The sequence below is a fragment of the Amblyomma americanum genome, chromosome 1, assembly GCF_052857255.1.
Source record: "Amblyomma americanum isolate KBUSLIRL-KWMA chromosome 1, ASM5285725v1, whole genome shotgun sequence".
NCBI lineage: Eukaryota > Metazoa > Arthropoda > Arachnida > Ixodida > Ixodidae > Amblyomma > Amblyomma americanum.
Genome location: NC_135497.1, coordinates 419,119,266 through 419,142,030, shown reverse-complemented (window position 1 = coordinate 419,142,030; position 22,765 = coordinate 419,119,266). Strand labels below are relative to the sequence as shown.

General features: G+C 51.0%; 1 protein-coding gene across 1 annotated transcript in view; it reads right to left on the bottom strand.

The window, feature by feature from the left end:
• LOC144124581 (pancreatic lipase-related protein 2-like) overlaps window positions 1-22,765 on the bottom strand; it is a 62,227-nt gene that overhangs the window by 24,997 nt on the left and 14,465 nt on the right. Inside the window, exon 5 of the mRNA XM_077657355.1 lies at window positions 22,089-22,208. Coding sequence (XP_077513481.1) covers window positions 22,089-22,208 — 120 coding nt within the window. The remainder of the gene's footprint in view (window positions 1-22,088; window positions 22,209-22,765) is intronic.

Here is a 22,765-nt window from a genome sequence, read left to right as displayed (position 1 = left end):
CCTCAACGTTTTAGCAGATGTAGCGGAGGGGATGCTGAAAAAGTTAAAACTTTCCGCCGCTGTCGACCATAGTACCAGAAGAAAAAAAATGTGTCTGCGATACCCTACATTCATGTTGTATCGCATAATTTGAAAAGAACAGGTAAGAGAGCCGGAGTAGATGTTGTAGGTAGGAAAAACTTTATTGAAAATGCCGGCAACCGACGGTTTGACGCGTCGTGACGTTGGCCAAGCGTCGACCCGGGGTTATGCCCTCCTCTGCACTACCCCGTTCGGCCCGTTTGTGGTGGGTCGTGAGGCTTGTGCTTTTCGAGCGCACCCCGGGCCTGCTGGACGGCGCATAGTTGAATGTCCTTGTCTGCAGACTGCACTGCACTTTGAAGTTCGGGCGGGTATATCCTGGAGGTAGCCTCGGTCGGGAACCTGGCACAGTCCCACATGATGTGCCATTGGTCCGCCGGACCAGCTGCACAAACATTGCACACATCGCTCGGATATAGTTCTGGGTGAAGTACGTGTAGCACTGCCGGGGCGAGGAGTGACCCGGTCTGTATCTGTCTTAGGATGACGGCCTCCTCCCGACTGAGTGCCGGGTGGGGAGGCGGCATTGTCCGTCGAGCTAGGCGGTAACACATGGTAACTTCGCCATAACTGGTTACGCGGTCCTTGGTTTCGAACCACCACACGGAACGGTCACTCTCGGGGGCGCGGAGGGTAAGCGCTCGCGCCGCCGAATGGGCCGTCTCGTTGTGGTTCGGCGAGGATGCACACTCGCCCGCGTGCGCCGGGAACCACTTGATACGGATGGTGCTGCGGCGGTCTTGGGGCTGGAGCTTGCCGATGATGGCGGCCGCCGGCGCGCTCACTCGCCCCTTGGCCAAGTTGCGCACGGCGTTCCTCGAGTCACTGAGCACGGTGTGACACTCGGCCTCGGAGATCGCCAGAGCGATGGCAACCTCCTCGGCGTCTGTGGCGTCCGTGCACCGCACGCTAGCTGCCGTTGTCGTGGTGCCGGTAGCCGCCGCAACGACCACTGCCGCGAAGCCTTCTCGTTTGTATTCCGCTGCGTCCACGTACCGGGCGTGCGGGTCTTGGGCGTGTTTCTCGATGAGGGCCTGGGCCCGTGCCTGCCGCCGTTCTTGGTTGTATTCGGGGTGCACGTTCTTCGGGATGGGGTCCACATGGATGTGAGCCCGCGCCTCCTCGCTGATCTCGCATGGTTGCCGGCTGGGGGTTCGGGGGTTGTAACCCAGGGATGTCAGTATACTGCGCCCCGTCTTGGTGGTAGAGAGGCGCTCCATTTTCGCGGTGAGCTGCGCCTCGGCGATTTCTTCTAGGGTGTTATGGACGCCGAGCTGCAGGAGCCGAGCCGTACTCGTGGTCTCCGTTAAGCCCAGCGCCGTCTTGTAAGCCCGTCTGATCAGCGTGTTGATCTTGTTCCTGTCAGTGACCTGCCAGTTGAGGTAGGCCGCAACGTAGGCGATGTGACTGATCACGAACGACTGGACGAGGCGCACGAGACTGTCTTCACGCATGCCCGCACGTCGTCTCGAGACTCGGGGTATAAGCCGGATGGCGTCCATTGCCTTGGTGGTAAGTTTGTTGATGGTCTCGTCGTTGCGGCCGCTCTTGTTTAGAAGCAGGCCCAGGACTCTGATCTTGGGAACTTCGGGGATGCGTTGCCCCGATGCGGTCATGATCTTGATGTGATCGCACTCCCGAGGGGGAGCGCGTTTCCGTCCCGGTCGTAATGGTGTGAGGACGAACAGCTCGGATTTGGCGGGCGAGCACACTAGGCCGGTGCCGTCAAGGTGCTGCTCGATGGCGGTAACCGCGGCTTGTAGCTGTTGCTCGATGCTGGCGTCGGTGCCGCCGGCCGCCCACAGGGTAATGTCGTCGGCGTAGATCGTATGCCGGACGCCGGTCCCCGCTACTGCCCTCGCTACCCCGATCATAACGAGGTTGAAGAGCAACGGCGAGATGACCGAACCCTGCGGGGTACCCGTGCTACCGAGCTTGCGTTCGGGGAGTCTGAGGTCTCCGGCGTGCAGTTCCACCGTGCGGTTGGTCAAGAAGTCTTGGATGTAATTGTAGCTCGTTACCCCCATGTTGAGTCGTGATACTTGTGCTAATATGGCTGAGTGTTTGACTTTGTCGAATGCGCTTTGTAGATCAAGCCCCAGAATTACTTTGCTGTCTTGTGTCTTGTTGTCGATGATTTCTTGTTTTAGTTGTAGCATGGCGTCTTGTGTGCTGAGTCTGTGTCGGAAGCCGATCATCGTGTCCGGATAGAGGCCTTCCTTCTCCAGGTATTCCTGCCACCGGTTGGCCACCACGTGCTCCAGCACCTTGCCCACGCAGGATGTAAGCGAGATGGGACGCAGGTTGCCGATGTCCGGTGGTTTGCCCGGTTTCGGGATCAGGATTGTTCTTGCCGTTTTCCACTGTACGGGGAGCTTGCCTGAACGCCAGCATTCGTTGAAGTAACGGGTTAGTGCCTCGATCGATGCATTGTCGAGGTTTCGTAGCATCTTGTTGGTAACGAGATCGGGGCCGGCTGCTGAGCGGGTGTTGAGCTCGTGCAGCGCTACTCGTACCTCGGACACGGTAATGTCTCGGTCGAGCCACGCGTTGGGCAGCCCCCCGTACGGCGGGTGGATTTCCGTTGGCGTGTCCGGCAGACACTTGGCTTCCAGGCTCTTGATAACGGCGTCTTTTCCTTGTTGCTGTGTGGTGGTGTGCAGGAGGCGGGCGAGGCGGTCGCGCTGGTGTGACTTGGTCTTGGTTTCGTTTAGGAGGTGCCGAAATAGATTCCAGGTGCAACCGCGATGCAGTTGCCTGTCAGCTCGGTTGCAGATTTCGTTCCATTGCTGACGGCACAGGACCTTGCAGTGGTGTTCAATGGCCCTGTTTAAGTCGGCTACCTTCTTTCTCAATTTGCGATTCCACCGTTGCCGCTTCCAGCGCGCCTGTATCGAACGTTTGGCCTCGAACAGATGGGCCAGGCGGCTATCCATGGCGATGACGTCCTCGTCCGTTTCGATGGTTTTGGTGCCCGAGTGCACAGCATCGCAAAGCTCTTCCGTCCAGGTTTCGATGTCTGTGATGTCTTGTGCTGTGGTGGGACGTCCCTTACGGAAGCCGTCCCAGTCCGTCCACTTGTGCATAATGGTGTTGCCCCGGAATTGGTTCGGTATCGTAATTTCGAGGATGTAGTGGTCGCTGCCCAGGTCGACGCCGGTGTTGTGCCACGTTACTTTGCCCGTGTGGTCGTTCTTGATGAACGTAAGGTCTGGTGTGGTGTCTCGTGCTACGGAGTTGCCGATGCGGGTGGGATGAGCGGGGTCCGTGATCAGGGCACAGTTGTGGTCCAGGATATCTTGTAATAGGTCCCGTCCCTTGGCCGTATCCTTCACGTAACCCCACGCTCGATGGGCGGCGTTGAAGTCCCCTCCGATCAGCAACGTGTTGTCTTTGGCTTGGGTGCTGGCTGTGTGTAGTAGGGTCTTGAATTTCTGTGTTTGGTGCTTGGGGTTACTGTAGATGTTGGCGATGAACAGGCTGCCTTTCCGTTGTTTGTTTGGGATGATTTCGGTGAAGGTATATTCCACCCTGCTGCGGCCGTGTTTGAGTTGGTGCTCGATGAACGTGAGCCCTTTGCGGACGAACGTGCAGACGCCCCGTCCCTCCGCCGGGCTAACATGAGCGCGATACCCAGGGAGGGTGGGGGTCACCGTCGCCGTTTCTTGCAGCAGGATGATGTCGGGTTTCTTGGTTACTGTGGTGATGTGTTGTTGCAGCACTGCTCTCTTGCTGTTGTAACTGTTGCAGTTCCACTGCCAGACCGTAAGGCCCGGTAGCGATCCTATTGTGGCTTGGGGCTGGGACATGATTGTGTCGGAGTTGGGGCTTGCGTCTCTTCTTGAAGGTATGGGTGGTTGGAGAATTGCGCCACAAAGGTGGGGCTGCGTACTATGGGCTTAAGGGTCTGTTCAATGAAGGCGAAACGCTCTTGTATGGTGCAGAAGGACGTGGTGATCAGCTTCTCCAGCCGCGCCAGGCGTTGGTCGGTGACGGCAGCCGTGCTGGCGTAGGTGTTGGCGAACGCTTCGATTTTTGCTTCGAGCTGAGTTTCCAATTGGGTCAGGTCCTTGTACTGTCGTGATGAGGTGCGTGCTCGTTTCTTGGGGGTTGGGTCAGTGGTCTGCTCCGGCTGGGGCTCGTCTTGGGTTGTATCCATTGATTGTGTGCCTTGGTGTGATGGCGTGTCGGTTTTCTGCTCGGTGATAACGGCGGGTGTACGTGTCTCGGATGACTGAGCTGGGAAAGTGGCTGGCTGGGCTCGCTGTGCTTGGAGTTCTTTCTTGGCCTCGGCTAGTTCTTGGGCGAGCCGGCGCGTGGTTTCTACCAGCGTCGCGTTGGTTGCGCGGAGTTGTTCGAGTTCCTTGTAGTAGGGGCTGGTAATCCACGCCTGCCAGCTGCTCGGCGTGGTTCGGCCACTAGTGGCGCTGCTGGAGCTAGCGCTGCTGCTTTTAACTCCGCCCTTTGCGGCGTCGGCCCAGCTGACTCTGTCACGGGAGCGCGATCGCTGAACGCCGAAGCTGTTCCCGTCAGATGAGTCACGGCCGCGGGATGCGCTGCGCGAGGCATGACGGGAAGCGTGGCGTGAGGCATGGCGCGACGCGCTGCGCGACGCGCTGCGGGATCCACTACGGGACGCACTGCGCGAGCGGGAGCGTCCGAGGCGTGGAAACGAGCTTGATTCGAGTGCTTGCTTTTGCTCTTCTTCGGCGTTACGGCGTTCCCATCGCCTTCGCCGTACGACGTATGGAACCTTGTATTTGGCTCTGCAGAGGCGGTCCCTGGTGGGGTGTTCTTCGCCGCAGAGCTTGCACTTGGGGACACACTTGTGGCCCTCTCTTGGATTAGAAACACCGCAGGCAAGGCAAACGCGAACGTCCGGTGTGGGGCACACGTCGCGCCTGTGGCCGACCTTGCCGCATACCTTGCAAACTTCTATTTGCTTCCTGTAGAGACTGCACGGGTAGAGCGTGGATCCGTAACGCACATACTTGAGAACCTTGATACCGTTGAACACTACGATTACTGTCGTCGTGTTTCCGATACGCTTCGCCCCCGCGGCGAGGGGGTTGTACTTGGTAACAATCTGCTGCATTATTTCGGCTTCGCTGTCCTCGAGTGCTATGCCCCTGATCACGCCATTGACTGTGTCGTGGGCGGTCGTTCCGTGCGCGCGCACCTCGTATATTTTGCCTCGGACGTTGATAGCTTGAATTCGAGCATACTTCTCCGCTCGTTCCTCGCTCGGAGTGCTGAGCACCATAATGTTCTGCTGGGTATTGGGACACGCCATATCCTCAGCTCGGTCTGCCGTCTCAATTCCCGCTGCCGCCATGATGGCATTGGCCACGCATGCAGCTCCTGCCTTGAAAATATCGAGCCCATCGCGGGGCCGCACGACGATCTTAATTTCTTCTACAGGCATGGCGGGCATGCGAGCCGCCCGAATAACTGCACTCATAACGTTCTTGTTGAATTTAGGCTTCTGTCGAGAGCTCGGAGTATCGGCACGAGAAGTCGACTCACCCTGCGTTCCTTGCAGGCGTGTTCGGCTCGTGTGCCCGCCGATGTGCAGCCATCCGGGCGAGCGTCGGAATTCCTCGGGCGTAATTTCTTCTCCTTCTACTTGCACGCACATTTGGGAAACCTGGGAAACGTGCGTCAAAGCGGCGGCGGAACCCTCCATGTTGTGGCAGAAGAACAGCTGGCTAGGCCTAGCGAGCCCTGGGTTCGCTTCGGCCTAGCGTCTCCTCTTGGCGGTGAACCAGGAAAAGTCCGATGAATCGATGAAAAACGCACCTTGGATGGAAAGTCGGGTATCGGATGATAGCGGATATCTTCACGAACACAGTGGTAATAAAATCTTCGTAATCCAAACTAATCAGCACTGCCAAAGCGGGCATTAACAACGGAGCCGATATGAGCACGTCTGCTCACCACGGCGAACGCAGCGCCCCCTCGAATAGATGTGTTTTCAGCTCCTGTGAAATTGAGAAGTATGTGCGCGCGTGTAAATGGCCCCAAAAAGTCAAATGAAGGTGAACCCATCTGCACAAAAAAGCATGAGGTAAAATTTGTGAAGTGCGTAGAGAATCTGGTTTATTCAATCCCTTTGAGTTGTGGTGGTTCATATGTTGGACAAACTGGTCGTTGTTTGAACGATAGGCTGAGGGAGCACAAAAATGATGTCAAGAACGCAGCCCGCCACATTGGTGTTCACTGTCGTGATTGTTCGTGCCAGCCTCTGTAAGACAAAAGCAGAATTGTTGATAGACACAAATATCAGCTGACTAGAGAAGTTATCGAAGCGTCTGTGATCTTGAAGCTGGGTCAGAGGTGCGTAAGCACCCCTTCTGTCGCTATCTTGCAGAAATAACATGAATTTTTGCACACGTGTTAGCACTGTGTTATCAAATACGTGCCTGTTTGGAGGGATATCTGTCACGGGTATGTGTGTGTTTTTTTTCTGTTTTCTCAGTGTCCCTGGCGCCTTTATAAACATAGCTCACTGAAAAAACATACTGTTGTTAGTCAGCGCTGTGTATCGTCATTTATTGTCCTCTGGCCTTGTGCCGTTGCGCTTTTTCCCTGGAAAAGGACTCGTTCCCGAAGAGAGAGATAACAGTACGTACTGATAATGCACCGAGCTGGGTTATAACCCGCAGTGGTTCCAACGCAGCCGCCTGGTGGACATCAACGGCTACAGTGTTCTTCCGCGCATTCACTGGAACGTCTTTGATTTCGCTAGGCACGAGGGCCTCGAGTACTACAGAGACGATTTGCTTGTTAAGCCGCCTCATGTTGTCGGTTGACTGCACAGGAAGAATGAGGATGGTGTGAGCCGGTGTGTTGCCACTTGTTTTTACAGTGGACTCACTGGATGACGATCCAGCTCTGAGCAGTCTTCTCTTAGTCTTCCGGCTGAGGCAGGTCTCAAAGCCGTCCTCACTGCTGGCCTCGCTGAGGTACTCGATGGTGCCATCGCTTTCGGGGTAGCTCGGACGGCTGCACCGCTTCTTCGACGAGCTCGAGGAGGATGTCTCCAGGCCATTCGGATGCCCCGGAGGGTTCAGATGTATCGCCGTATGGTATGATGGGGGACAGCGTCCCCGCAGTATACACGCAAAAACACAGAAAAAAGCTGGAGACTAACTGAAAGCGTTCCACAAGGATGCACTTCGTCGTCTTCTTCCCTCCTTTCCTCAAAAACCAAATAAACCAAGTGAGCCGACGGCGTTCATAGAGTTCGTTGGTGTTGACAACTTTGCAAAGGACGTTCATTTTCACGACAGGAAAAGCGCACAACCGGCTACGTGGGCCAGTGGAGACCTGAATATCGCTTTCATGTACGTGGCGTTCGTGCCCAAATGCAAAAGCCTGCTTTGATTGCATTCCGCACACTCTATAAGCAGGTCGCCCTCCCTACCACCGTGTGTGGCACGCAGTTAATGGTTGATCACGAGAGATTGATCACTAAATGAACGCTGTGGCCTAGCTACAGCTGCAGTGCCGCATGTCAGCCACAACGCTGCCAGTGCTAATGAATTCCGGCCACATCTTTCTCTCACCACCGCAGCATGTATCAAAGCACGAATGAGGCGTCCAAGCCATCCCTATCTAGAACATTGTCAAACGAACACAGTGAATGCCGACATCTTTCGCTTTGTATATCCTGGATTAGCTGAGCTAATCCACATAACGTTTTTTTCTTTTTTTGGGGTGTAATAAAGTTCTTCTTATCGCGGAATGGAGTGCGCGGTGAATTCTTGTACGCATCTAACAGTTGAAACCAATCACGTAGAACTCAAAGGAAAGGAATCGTGTCCCGACTGCATTTGGAGCCGGTGGACTCAACGCACGCTACAATACCTATTCGTATTTAGCGCTGGAACTAGTGATGGCTTGCGTGTCATAATTAGGTTATGCATTTATTAGAGACTTGTAAAGGCCGCTGTTGCTTTCATTATTGGCAGTGCACTTAAATCATTGCATGAAATATTTATCAGAATTCAGTTAAGCCGCAAACCAGCATTCCGGCTGTTAAGCGATTACTGTGGTGGCAGCCACGTGAATGGACCGTATTGCGGGTGCCTGGAGATTGAAAATTGGTTTTTGAGGAAAAGAAAAGGCGCAGTAACTGTCTCAGCTATCTCGGTGCACACCAGAATCGCGCCGCAAGGGAAAGGATAAAGGAGGGAGTGAAAGAAGACAGGAATGTGGTGGTACATTAGCGATGGTGCCGTTGCGGAGGTGCGGGTGCCTTCCCTAATAACGCTAAGCTATGATGCACCGGCCTGGCTTCAATAGACAGATGATCTGAGAAATCCATTAAAAATTAATGTGGATTAGCCCAGCTAATCCCGGATATACAAAGCGATAGTGATGTTGAGGTCTCCACTCACCCACGGAGCCGGTTGTGCGTTTTTCTTTTAGTGAAAATCTGTTGTAAACGTCAATTAACGCTATGAACGCCGTCGGATCACTTCTTTTGTTTGGTTTTCGAGAAATGGAAATTGCACACTAATCGTCTCACATATCTCGGTAGACACCCAAACCGTGTCGTAAATGAAGAGATAAAGGAGGGAGGGAAAGAGGAAAGAGAGAACTGAAAATTGAAAGTTTGATTTTGAGGAAAGGCGCAACGCTGCGCAGCGGCGGAACACCTGTCGCTCGGTGCTACTACTGGCGCATGCGCAGTAGTGACTAGGGAGCGAGAGAGAGAAAAACAAACGGATGGAACCAGGCGACGGAGTCGGCGGCGGCCACGTGCGCCGTGCATGACATCACTCGTGCTCCGACATACGCCGGCTTCGCGAAGCGCGTTGTTAACTAGCGTAGTGAAGCTTTTCACTTAAAAAAAATATCTGCGGCTTAACTTCTGCTGATAGGATAGGATAACTTTATTGGGCTCAAGCGTAAGTGCTTTTATGCGGTTTAGGTGAGCCCATCTCCGCAACGGTCGGTGTCCCCTATTCCAGCGCTCCGCTGGATGCTGCCGTCAGCTGAGCTCGCCGTATCAGACCGATGTGGTCATCGCGGCAGTCGCTGGAGAGCATACCCTCCCATTGCTCCGCACTTGGGTTTGGTATAACGGGAACGACGTCGACTTTTGAAGCGACAAGCTTCACTAGGCTCGTCAACACCGGGCTTCGCGTGAGCCACACTACAGATTTGCCACAGCTGCGCATGCCCGAAACCGAGTGACGTCACGCAGAGCGCAGGTGGTCGCTGTTGCCGCAGACGTCGTAGCCACCGCGCGCTGACTGTGTCGCCTGACCGTGAAACCGAGTGACGTCACGCGGTGCGCAGGTGGCCGGTGCTATCGCAGCCGTCGTCACCGCCGCGCGCTGCCTCCGTCGCCTGACCTTTAGCTATGGAAGGAGGAGAAGAAGACCCAGACGTGGTAGCGTGGGAGTTGGCTCAAAAGCAGCGAAGATATGAAAAGTGCAAGGCTAGACAAGCGGCTGAAACGCCAGAATCACGAGAGGCACGCCTTGCTAAATGGCGGCAAAAGGATCAAAAACAAAACACGTGAGCCGACGGCATTCACAGAGTTCATTGGCGTTGACAACTTTGCAAACTCCGTTCATTTTCGCGAAATGAAAGGTGCAAAATCGGCTCCATGGGCCAGTGGAGACCTCAATCTCGCTTTTCGTATTGTATATCCTGGATTATCTGGGATAATCCATATTAATTTTTTTACTCACTTTCTCCTAGCTGTTTCTCCCGTGCGCAGCTACACGCTGCGCCGTTCGTGCCCCCACCCCCCCCCCCCCCCAAGCCCTCCCTAAGATCTTCTTTCCTCTTCCTTTCAGCTGGAAACTTTTTTTGCGACCACAAAAGCTGTGTAAATAAAATGGCTCCCCCCCCCCTGCAGCCGCCACCCCCTCCTTCTCCTATCGCCGTCGTCTCCACTGTCATTTTTCACAGTGCATCGCCACGACACATTCTTGACTGGACGAGTCTTGCCTTGTCTCGCTCGGCGGCGCCCAACCGCACGACCAGCGCGACGAAAGAGCATACGCACTCGAGCTGGCTCCGTTCGTAGTCTGTGCAAGCGAAAACCGACATCTGATACTATATAACCATTTGAATCTTTGTAAATAATAGTGTATATATGACCCCTTCCTGTGTTCTTTCTTGCTGTCCCCTCACCTCTTTCATTTCTCTTCTTCATACTGCCTTTTATCCTTTATTTTCGCTGCCCCAGCTCAGGTGCCGCCGATACAGTGATGGCAGATGCCGCGATGAGCAAAAATCTTTTAACTTCCTTTTTATTATAATATTATCATTAAACACTTACTACTACTATATAACCGCGTCGGAGCTCTCAGAGGCCACGTTACGCCGTCATTCACTTCAAAACGGTGGTAACCAGTCATTTTCGGCAAGAACGTCACGAGTGTGCATCGGCAGGCGCGAAGATTTTTAATTCCAAATTTCTCGCTGATAAATGTGTCCTTTGCTGCCGGACAAAACGTCAAGTTTTTAAGAAAGAGCCAGAAAATTCATTTTTACTACATCGCTGCTGTGGCCTAGTTATAAATAATAGAAAAAAGGTTGTGGTGGTCTAGTGGCTTGAGCATCCGCCTCGCATGCGGGAGGTTTGGGGCTCGATCCACACTGCCGCCAGGTATCCACCGGTGATACAACGGGTACAACCCTGGCCTGGTGGTAGGCTTATTCGAGGTGAATTGCTTGGGAAACGTGTCTTGGAGTCTACCTTGTGTAACGAAAATATCTTGTGCCAGGGCACTCTTGGCCGAAGCTGCCCCTGCGCCATAAAAATCCATTATCATCATCGTCATCATTGTAAACTTTTTACTGAGAGCAATAACGCGATGGAGCAGTTCTCAGTATCCATTTAACGTTAAGAGACATGAGACTATGATGCGATGTAGTCTATATAGGTCAGACTTAAAACGGTGAAATCATTGCAACAGGGCGATAAATTCAGCGGTCGCCAACAAACAAACGCGTGTAAGAACGAAAGTAAGCTGCTGTTCGTGGCGTTAATGTGAAAGTGGCATTAGACTTACTCGCTGTGTTGTCACCGGACGCCTATTGCTACTGTCATTGCAATTGTGCAAGTGATAAGTTTTGTGTCGCATTTATACTTGAGGTGTTCGGAAATTTTATTTTATGCTTTATGGAAAAGAAATAGAGTTCGGCAGCTCGTCTGCCGGATAGCGCTTATGCAGCGACTTCCGCTGACGTGGCCTTCACTTTGCATATCGGTCGCGGCCGCCAGCTTTTAGCGGAAGAACGATCCATCCATCAAAGTTCCCCCATGAAGAATTAGAACGTTTTTTCACTTTTTCTGAAGGAGCATTTGATCATCCACGCTTCTTTTTGAACTAATGTCTACTGGGAGGTTATTCTCACAGATTGGTAACTTCTGTTTGCAATGCTCCATCCATGGATCAGTGCAGTTATCTTTTATGCTTCCTAACAGGTTTCAATCTTTTGCAATTTTCACATTCTCCAGGGCTCTCTTCCGAAAGGTGGTGTCACGGCACGCTTTAAATCTTAATAAAGGAAGGAGGGAGAATTGGTGGGGGAGGGGGGGGGCTCTTCATAGGTAAAATACCACTGTCATTTGCGGTTCTGCATTCGAAAAGCAGTCATTCAGCCTTCACAAAGTGGGGCTGTGAATTGCCCTCGATATAAAGTATAGCCAGCTGCAACTGAAATTCTGTCCTTGATCATACCTTAAGTTGCTGTCTTGAATATGCCTCAACATTGAAAGAGTGACATAAAACGATCTCCCGCTATTCTGGCTTGTGTTTGCTGGCCACGGGCCGCAAGAGGCAAAGGCGGCCCCTGCCAGCTCTCCCACCCCCTTTTACCTTCCCTGATTTCAAATATTTCATTCAAGTATGAATGCAAAAATTTCAAATATTTACTTCAGCAGTCTCCACGTTTGATGACAATATTCGTCCACTGGAAGGGCTGAAAGCCGCGCTGTAATGAATGTAAGTTTTCTCATGTACTTAGTTCAGTCCAAGGTTCAGCAAGACGGACTTGATAATGGTGGTGATGATGACTTGATTTCAATGCTGTAAGAGCAACTTGGCCAAAGAGCGCAATAACTGACGGGTTCTTGGTATGCACGAGGTAGAGGCACAGATGCATATTCTCAAGCATTTAATCCCAGAGAAGCCAAGTACAGGGCTAGGGGAATACTTGTTACCATTGAAAAATCGGCGGGTACTCGGTGGCCAGACTTGGGACTTCAGCATGACTAGGTGCAGCTGGCGTTACACTTTTCCTGGGACAAAAAGAGAAGCAAACGTAGCGCAATGCCACATTCCTGCTGTGTGTTATTATCGTTTTTTTTCCAACACAGACTGCTTGAAAGTATGCCCGAATTTTGTGCAGATATTCGCACGAGACACCGCGCTCACACAGTGTGCAAGGGCATCGTCGTTCTGATTACCCGTGCATATGTTGGTCACACTTTCTCTGAGAACACGAATTTTTGAAGGAAATTCGGGCTTAGGTTGATTTTTGCCACAGAAGTCATGAAGAATAAACAGGAAAATACAAAACTTAATCCGAAGGCAAAACTAACGGGCTTGGTGGAAGCGAAAGTAAGGGCAGTACACAAGAGCACATTCATCCGAGACACAATGGCTGGACTTCAAGCGAACTTTTGCTAGAGCACAACCACCATTGAAACCGCAGGGGAGTCACACAGGCAACATAAATGAAAGATCAAACAAAAAACAAAACCAAAAAAATGAACGGCAGTTTCTTCACACGCTTCCTGAAGAAAGCTCTGCTGTCTTCAAACCACAAAACTAATATTCGTGGGTGCGTCTGGTTTGTCCGCTGTCAGGATTACAGTGATTTCCCTCATGCCTGCAAGAACGCAAGCAAGAAATCTGTATGCTAGAATAAATAAACGAATTTACGCCAGCATATCAATTAGACCACGGCGTGCGAGACAGTTTGTGCGCCAGAAGGTGGTCGTATAGGCCGGCCAAGCAGCCACCACTCGCATTGCCGTTCGCCTTTCTACTGAGTGGCAACTCGAGAAGCACGCAGGGAGCTTCGTAAGCCTTACCTTTGAAATTTGAGAGTCCCCAGGAGACTCCGTCTATGTGCGGCACTCGAGACGCTGGTTACTCACGTGTTAACGGACACTGATGAAAGCCAGCGACGAGATGGTGGTCGGGAAAAGAGACGCTTAGCGTACGCCGCCTGTGACCTGCAGTGGTTGCCCAGATAAGACTGAATGGACAGTGCGCTGGCTCTCTTGAGCCTGATGCCTGCCTCGTCCATTGAGATTGTAGTGCTGGCAACGTGCTACACGTACAGTGTTATGCAACGTGGCTCATCTTCACGCAACTAAAAATAAAAATGAGCACCCTCTTTTTTCTTGACCCGCACAGTTCACTGGAAATAATACATTCATAGGTGAAATGCCTCTTTCAAGCTTCCTTGCTTGTTTTCCCACCATGCATAAACTAGTTGTAAGTCTGCGCAGTGTGTCGTGCTGTGTGTACCTTGAATTGACAACCTTTTTGCAGCGGTAGCTGTATCAGCCCAGTTTCTCTGGTTTTCCATCGTCGTCGTCGCCCCGTCCGCATGCCCTTTTTCCCCCACGTAGGGGAGACTCAGGGGCACGAAGCCACACACACACACACACACACACACACACACACACACACACACACACACACACACACACACACACACACACACACACACACACACACACACACACACACACACACACACACACACACACACACACACACACACGCACACGCACACGCACACGCACACGCACACGCACACGCACACGCACACGCACACGCACACGCACACGCACACACACACACACACACACACACACACACACACACACACACACACACACACACACACACACGCCACCGCCTTTTCTCGTAATCGGGATAGTAATGCTTTCGCATTAATAAGTAAAGCGTTGTGTTGCGTTGGATTTTTTGGCACATAAGGAGCTAAGGCCACCATGCGCCAAGCTCAAGGTATATAATACTGTTGCTGTAATATGTTCAAAACTGTGGAAAATCGTCGATGGTGTGAAGCTGGCCTAAAAAGATTGTACTGCCTAGTAATAACCGAGAAGAAATCTGGAAATGGCTAATGGTAAAATCTTTAAACAAGGTCAGGTAGCCTCAGCGGCTATCCTTGGCTGGCCAAGGATCCTGAGGCTCCCAACCGATCAAATAAAAAAACCTCAGCCTTCTTCTCAGGGATGAGAAAGTGGCTGAGGTGTATCATGTAATAAAGCGAGCAAGTGGTTCAAAATTTACAGTTTTTCAAGTATGCCTGCTTCTTGTACAAAGCTAACGACGGAAGATATGCTAACAGTGGCATTATCATCTAATAGTAGTGTTGGATGAAAGGGAATGTATTCATTGTAAAATTTAGTAAAGTACTTTTTTCTTAGTTTTTCCAGTTTCACACAAGAGAACAAAATGCGGTTAACCGTAAGTTCATTTCCGCATTCTTCGCAAACAGGCTTGTCTTGTTTTGTTGGCATGAAGTGGTGCGTAAGGTGCGTGTGGCCTATTCGGAGACGGCATTAAATCAGTTCCTTGAAACGTTCCTAGTGCATGCATGTCTTAAATTCACCTAAAACCGCCTTTACCAACTGCGTTTTATTATTCACTTCGCGATTCCAAGCCGATTGCCACTTTGCCTGTAATTTCCGTTGTACTAATTTCATGCAATCATTAAAGGGTACATTTACTTTTTTATTTTCTTGCCACGAGCTTTAGCAGCACACAAATCTGCTTTCTCATTACCTTTTATTCCGACATGACTCGGGACCCTGCAGAGTTTAATGTTGTGACTTGAGCTTTGGCTCTTGCTATGTTTTGTATGATGTCACCAAATATAGGAGTGATTGCGTTTCTAGAGTGGAGAGCTGTAAGTACGCTTACGGAGTCATTGTAAATAATACTGTTCGTGGGGTTCTCGTTTACTATCTTTTCTACGGCCACACAGGCTGCGTAACATTCTGCAGTGAAGATGGATGATCACTGCGGAAGTCGTACTGTTTTCTCCGACTTCCCTCGGACCACTGCGCTTCCTACGTAAACGTCCGTTTCTGAACCATCAGTGTAAAATGCTGTAAAACTACTGTATTTTTCTTCGAGCGCAAGGAATTATTGTATTATATGTTGTTGTGGAGTGTGTTTTTTTACGGAACTGTGTAAAAGTGAAATCACAGATTGAAGGAATATTGCACCATGGAGGTAGTGGATCTCGTCTGTGAGCAATAGCAGGTAAGGTGTCCAGTACGCCGAGGTTTTGGCACATCTCTTAAAAACGCAGGAGGAGTGGCCTTATAGCTAGTGGTTTGTTGTTAGTGTTCTTGATGGACACTTTGTGTCTATGGGGTAACATAGATGTTTGGGAAGCGAACCGATTTTTAAAATGTACGAGCATGTGAGCATGGTTCTTCGGTCTGTAAGTGATGGTTCGTTGGTGACGTCCTGTATGCAACAGTGGAAAGACGCAAACCTAAGTTATGTGCTGGATCCAGGCGTTTAACATATGATGGCCTCGCTGACCCATACACTATACATTCATAATGAAGGGTAGAGCGTACTACAGAGCGGTAAATGTTTAAAAGACAAGTCGTGTCGGCACCCCAATATTTTTGTGACCGAGCTTTGAGTATGTTAAGAGATCGGTAGGCTTTCTTTTTCAGTGCATTTGCATGAGGCATATGCATTTATATGCATTTATATGAAGTAAAGCGTTGCTCGTTAATAATAAACAAATACTGCTCAATCAGATCGGCAGTGCAAGGAGGTTGAAGGAGCCCAGTGACAACGGCTAGAACGCATGGTGATGGCTGTCTTGCCTCCGGTTAGCGATACCTGCACTGAACGTCTCAACGCAGACCCATGAGGTCCAGCGGGAATGCTATCCGCCAGGAAAAATATATACCGAGGATGTATGACACCTGGCGACAGAAGTGGCAGGTGTCACTACCTCCTAGAATTTTATCGTATAGGAGCTTTATTTTTTTACATTCGGAGAGTCAGTGCTTGCATTACCACAGTTCCCGCAAACAAATGCAAGTGCCCTTTGGGCCCTGGCGCCATAATTTGAGCAACAAGAGGTGCAGTTTCCATCGCCTGTTGTCCTGTTTGTTTGTTTTTTCAAATTGAGCCCGGCCACAGTTCTTCGATAGGAAAGCAGCCGTGAACTGAAAGCCAAATAGCCAAAGCCCGAAGCAAAGGCGGACTGCCGACCCCATCTCGGTGGTCATCCACGTAAATTCAAAAGCTTTGATCCTTGGAAAAACAGCGTAGGTACGACATAAAGTGGCGGGACATATAGGGTGCTGATTTTCCGTTGATCAAACGCATGAACAAAGTAGACCACATCGCAACTCTCTGTCAAAATCAAAGACCCACTGCTAAAGAGTACCGAGCTAGCATGGCCTGCGCAGAGATTGTGCTGCCACGACGTTTGAGCGCACTTTAAAGCCCACCCACATTGCCGGTCCAAGGCACTGCCCCGCTTCTGTCCGTGGCGACTCGACACTCCTCTGTTTCGTCCCATCTCGACAACACGGACAGTGAGAAGGCAGCGGAGAAACATGAAAGACCAGAGGAGACTTTTGTTGTTATTTTGTCTCTAGCGCGCACAGTATCGATTTATTGGATGCTATATGATTCACATGCCAGATGTGTTTTTCCTTTGTACCAAGAGCAATTAAATTATTGTCTGAAATACAGTTTGTAAAAAGACTATAGTGAATATATATTAAAATAGAGTCGTAAATAGAGGGAGATCACAGAAGGAACAAAGGGGTTTAAAGTTCCACATTTCTGTCTACTCTGATACAACAGTATGGCACAGCGAGAAACAATTATTGCCAACAGCAGCGCCCCCCGCCCCGCTGCTGTTCATCGCGGAGAGGAGGAGGTGGTCAGCCTGTCGATTCCGGTCGAGCCAATTGAGCGCCGTCGCCCTTTCCAAGCCAATCGGCAGACACGTGTGCTTCTTCTCTCTCGCCCCCTCTTTTTTTTAGCCCAACAAAATGGGAGGAAAACAAAAACGATCGGAGCTTTCGTTGCTTCAGCCAGTAAACACCAGTACCCGCGTGCGTTTCAGTTCCTCTCAACCACGTTCTCAACCAACGAATGCACTTGTTCTTTGGCGCTATACTTTTTTTTTGCGAGAGGTCGCGAGTATTTGACTATTACAGTGCTACACGCCCGACTCGGTGGTGCGTTGGCCTACTCTTTCGGCACTATGTAAATATGTACGTGAAATGACGAACCCAGCGGCGGAAGGCGGCCGACAGAGTTACAATACCCGCAACGTGGCTACACACGTGGGTGCGTAAATTGCATTTGTGTGCGAGCGACTCGTGCGCGCCGGAATTTAATGCTCGAGAGTGAAAATGGTGTGAGTGAGTCCCCACGCGACGACACAGGCGCGAACGAAAGACACGCAGAAACCGCGCCGCCACCGGTACGCACGTGAGGCGCTGAAGTCGCGACCCCGAATGCGATGAGCGCACGTCCATGGCGCGCGCGTGGCGAGAGAAAGCCTCGCGTTCTGGTGGTTTCCGTCTTCGTTGGAGTCTTTTGTTGCAGGTGCGTTCTTCAGCGCACCGTGCGCGCCGCGTGGGCCGCGAAAAACGGAAAGAATAAACGAAGGGAAACGCAACGCAGCTGCCTGACAACAGTGGACGCGCACACACACACAGATTAAGACTACAGCGGAAGCCCTGGGTGTGTTCCTTCGGAGGGACCGCACGCGCTGCCCGACCACAACGTGGCACACTGTCGTAGTATACAGACTGGAGAGAACGGACAGGCCAGCGGCGGGGAGAGCGGACCAATCCTGCTCCCCCGAAACAGCAAAAATACATAGACACCGAGAAGGCATGGGTGTACCTCTGCGAAATAGAAGACATGATTAATCAGGAGTTTTCGGCCCTGACTTGATCACAAAGAGCGAGAGGGGGCCCCTCGCGCGTGGCTGCTGCATGCGCGGCCGGCCAGGAACGGGCGGTCCAAACACAGGCTGCGCCAGCCGCGCAGCACGGAACGCGCTCCACGCACTAGCTCGGCCCTCCTGGGAGGCTGCAACGTCGTCCCACGGCCGACGGGTAAGGGCACGCTTCGGGTTTGTTGCCGGCGGCTTCTCCCGCAAATGCATGACGCACCAAAGCGGCGCAGCGTCGGAGACGTCGTAGCCGGCGTGTCGGAAAGCAGTTTTGCTCGTCGCAACGATTCGTGATAAGCCGATGTCTTCCACGGCGCAACTTGGTTTTAGCGCCGCGAAGCGTACACACGCTCTTGCTCATGGTTTCTCCCTAACGCGACTGCGGGGTTTGATTCGGTAAGGGGGTCTGTTTTCGTCGTCATTTCGACGCCTGCCAGAGAGCGTCACGGCAACGCCGTCCGCGGTCCTGCTTCACTCGGCGGCTGTTGATCGACACGTGGAATAGGGCGCGGGAGCGGTAGTACGCATAGGACGACGTTGCACTCCCGGGGCTGTTCACACGTTCAGCGTGCGAGGAGCGGGCTAATCTTCGGAGTGCATGCTTTCTTCTTCACCCACTGGCTTCGTGGGGGAAAAAAACGAACCACGAGGAACGCCAGACGATAACGCTCTGGGGTGGAGCCGCGGCATAATTCGACATTTACGGTCAACAGCAAAAAGAAAGCGAGAAGCCTCCGCCGATTTTGCGAAGCGCAGGAAAAACGCAGTTGGCGGAGTTTGCGCGCCTGCGTCGGGAGGAAGCAACAAGAGGTTTCTAGAGAGCCCTGCGTGCTCACAACAGCATGAAACGATATGTCGTCACATGCTCTAACGGCAACTGCTTCGCGCGTCCCCTATACGCGACACGCCTGTACAAAAACAGCGTTTGAAAGCGGTTTTGAACGCTCGAACCAAGAACTGCGTGCGCAACGAAACAAGCACCATGTACAGGGTCTGTGCACTTCAGGCGTTCGAACCAATGGCGCGCATAGAAACTGTACACAGTGCGTGTGTGTCTCGCGAGTATGCAAAATAACGAGCGGCTCCAAGCGCCGCTAGTGACGACACAGGATGCTCTAAGAACAGCGGCGCTCCGGCGGTGGCTGAAACCGAGGCGGCCCTACGCCTTGAGAACGGACTGCAGCAGCATCTCCCGGTGCAAAGTGCGCATGTGCCGGATCAGACTGGCCTCCTTGGCGAATTTCTTGTGGCAGTGGCCGGACATGAGAGGCTTCACTTGCAGGTGAATGGAGCGCAGGTGTCGGTTGAGGTCCCCTGCGAAGAGCACCCACTTAGCACCGATGACCCGCGCAGGGAAAAAAACTTCTCTCGTGAGCCACTAGGTGGCGCTGTGACACTCGTGACACCGTCGGAGGCGGACGCTTTTTTTCGGAGCTCCAGCGACTACGTCTGAAGCTAAGTGCCTTTTGGTTTTTGCGCTTGTACATGCTTTCGGGCAGTAGTTTTAAACCGAGTTAAGGGTAGAAAGGCTAGCGGAAGTGTGTGTGCCGAAGGTTTTTGCGTAGAAATTTTGGAAGGCTTTTACCTTGCGTATGCTGAAAGTTCCACCCACATGTTCGGAGAACATTGAAAAAATAAAGACGTTTGTAATCAATCAATCAATCCCGCCCAGCCCAACTAATGTCATCACTCCACCTACTCCACAACAAGCCACTAAACATTTAACACTTCCTCGCCCTGCCCTGACTGTATTGCCTCAAAGCCTGTCCTAACTACCCTGGACCTAATACAAACCTAGAATGCTGTTTCTACATATGCCCAGCCACCATTCAATGCCCCTCTCACCTGAAGTGCCTGGTTGACCAGTAAACGATCAACTGGGTCTGGCAGAACGAGCTCCTTGGCGATTAAAAAAAATGGCAGTGGTTTAGGTCTAGTTAAACCTGGGTTGACGCGATAGCTACAGCTGACCGTGTGGAAGTCGCTCAGTTGAATTGCAAAGTCAGTCTTTCGCCACTCCGTTTCACTTGGCGCACTTTCTTCATATTCGTCCCGATTGACACGGCGCATGCGCACAGCTGTGGCAGCTCGGTTTCACTGGCGCGCTGCACCGCCGACAGCAGGAGTTGCTCCGCACCGCGTAGCAGTTCAGATGACCAACCACGTGATGAACCACGTGATCAGTCATGGCGCCGTGCCGCCGACAGCTGCTACACACCACGTGACCAACCACGTGACAGCGAGGCGGCGCAGCCACAGGGTGGCGGCGCCGCCACGTTCACGGCTCGAAATAGTACCGTGATGTAGCTATCGCTACAATAGTTTTGTCTGATGAGATGATTTCTTTCTCCCTGTTAAGAGGAGAAATGAGCTCTCTCGATAGATTACCTCCTTCTAGCTTCAAAGACGCCACTTTCATAGAATATCGTCATTTTATATGCTTCCTTACAAATGTCAAAGAAATAAAATAGGTTTCGCCTCCACTTGGCGACTTCGAAAGTTATGTGCGGACACCGTTTTTGTCACCGAACTCACAGGTACAGGCCGCCGCGCCATTCATGACAAAATGGTGATCACAGAGTTGTTTAACAAAACTTACAGATGGGCTAGACGAGCCATAACTTTTTTGGGATGAAATAATAGCGCAGAAAGAAACACCGGAGAGTGAGAAGGACAATGACACGCGGTAACTCTCGGCGGTCTCAATTTGCAGCCAGGACAGCAAATGTACCAGGTGTTTCAGCGAATACTTTAAAAAATGTTCAAAACTAGTCTTTTTGGGGTAAAAATATGATTTTGCGTTATAGTATTACCACTTTTCACGGACACAAGAAGACCGGTGACTTTTCTTAAGTAGCAACCTGGTTCATTAATATTTAATAATTAACTTTTTTAGTAATCGATTTAGGCGCCTAGTAGCGAATTAGAGATTTGTAGCCAATCGTTAGTAATAGCCATATCAGTTTTTAAAATTTCGGAAACGTGATTACTCTTGGCGCTGTGGCTCGACAAAATTTGTCCCTTTCGACTGATTACGTGCGCTGGAAGGGTTGCTCTGCCTGTATGCTTTCAAAAGCGCGTGTATTTTCGCGGCGTGCAGCCTCATTTTGTCGAGCCTCAGTGGCAAGTGTAATCACTTTTTCGAAATTCTAAAAACTCATATGGCTATTACCAGCGACCGGCTACAAATCTCTAATTGCAACTAGGCGCGCAACTCTGCTAGTTAAAAATTTCCTTTAATATTTCTTTAAAAATTACTTAGCCATCTTACTAAATGAGATGATTCACCGGTTTTAGTGTCCGCCATTACTGGCAGTACTACGCCGCAAAAGCCATATTTTTACCCCAAAAATCTATTTTGAAAATTTTTGAAAGTGTTCGCTGAAGCACCCGGTATACAGAAACCAAGAATACTAAGACATGCGGATTACTGAATAACAAACAATGAGAATGCCCGAAAACAAAAAGTTCACAATACCGTTCACAAAATTTGCTTTCCGCCTTCAAGAGTCATCAAGAGCCGCCTTCATGAGCTACGTCTGCTAAGCTCTTGAACGCGGAAATCAAGTTGTTTGAACAGGGCTTGTGAAATTTTTTCTTCGTGGCTTGACATTGTTTCCTATTCAGTACACCGCATATCTTGGTTTTCATGGTTTCCGTATATATATGCTGCCTGGGTACTAGTGAAGAGAGATGAGAGTTAGCGCATGTCTGTCTTTCTCGGTCTTTTCGCGAGTGCCTCATTCTGCTCTATTATTTCATTCCGAAAAGAAACGAACTGCTTTGTAATGCAGTCGTCAAGAGTTTAAGTCGAGTGGCAGGAGGAATTTTAAATGAAATTTTCTCAGCAGTAGATGTGTCTTTTGTTTTCGGAGAAACAATAACACACAGAGAGAGAACCGTAGAACCGAATTCACTGAAAGCAAAAACTGAATGGAGTTGACCGTTATGTTCCTCGAAGCAAAATTTCTGGAATGACACCACCTGCGCAGCACTCCACGCTGTCCGGCTTGGTAAGACAACTAAACGCTTACACAGCTTGGCGAGGAACGGGTGAGAATCTGTGTGTATCAAGTCCACGAACTCGGCGTCGGTCTGGTCCAGGCGAACCACCGGAGGCGTCTTCTCGAAGTACGGTTCAGCCGGGTCGAGGGCTGCGTACCAGGGTGCAAAATTCAGTCATTTAGCTTAACATCTAACGCCACTGGTGGTATGCGCTTCACAGCTGTCAAAAAGCAGCGTGTGTGCCAGTATTTCTATCCTCTGGCATGCATTAGTGGGCTGGGCAAGTTGAGTAGTTCTTGAAGCACACCCGAAGTGGTCCAGAAGAACTTCTATTTGGGCTAGATGGTTCAATGTACTTCATAAAGGAAACCAGTAGCGCCAAACACACACACATACACACACACACACAGCAGAAGAACCTCCTAGGACATGCGCTTACTTCATCTGACATTATTTTTTTAAAAGAGAGCAGAAAATCTTGGTGTGCATCTAGGCAGAAAAAGAATACAGAAAATCTAGGCATGCGCAGAAAGAAATCTGATGCGGGATCAACAAAGCTGTTCAAGATATGTAATCTCGGCTTTAAGCAGGTTCACGGATGTATCGCTGACACAACCTTTTCCTCTTTTTATGTGTTATGCCTCTGAAACCTCCCGTGCCTTACTATCTCCGCTCCTGCCCAGAATCTCATCAAGTCGTGGTTTCC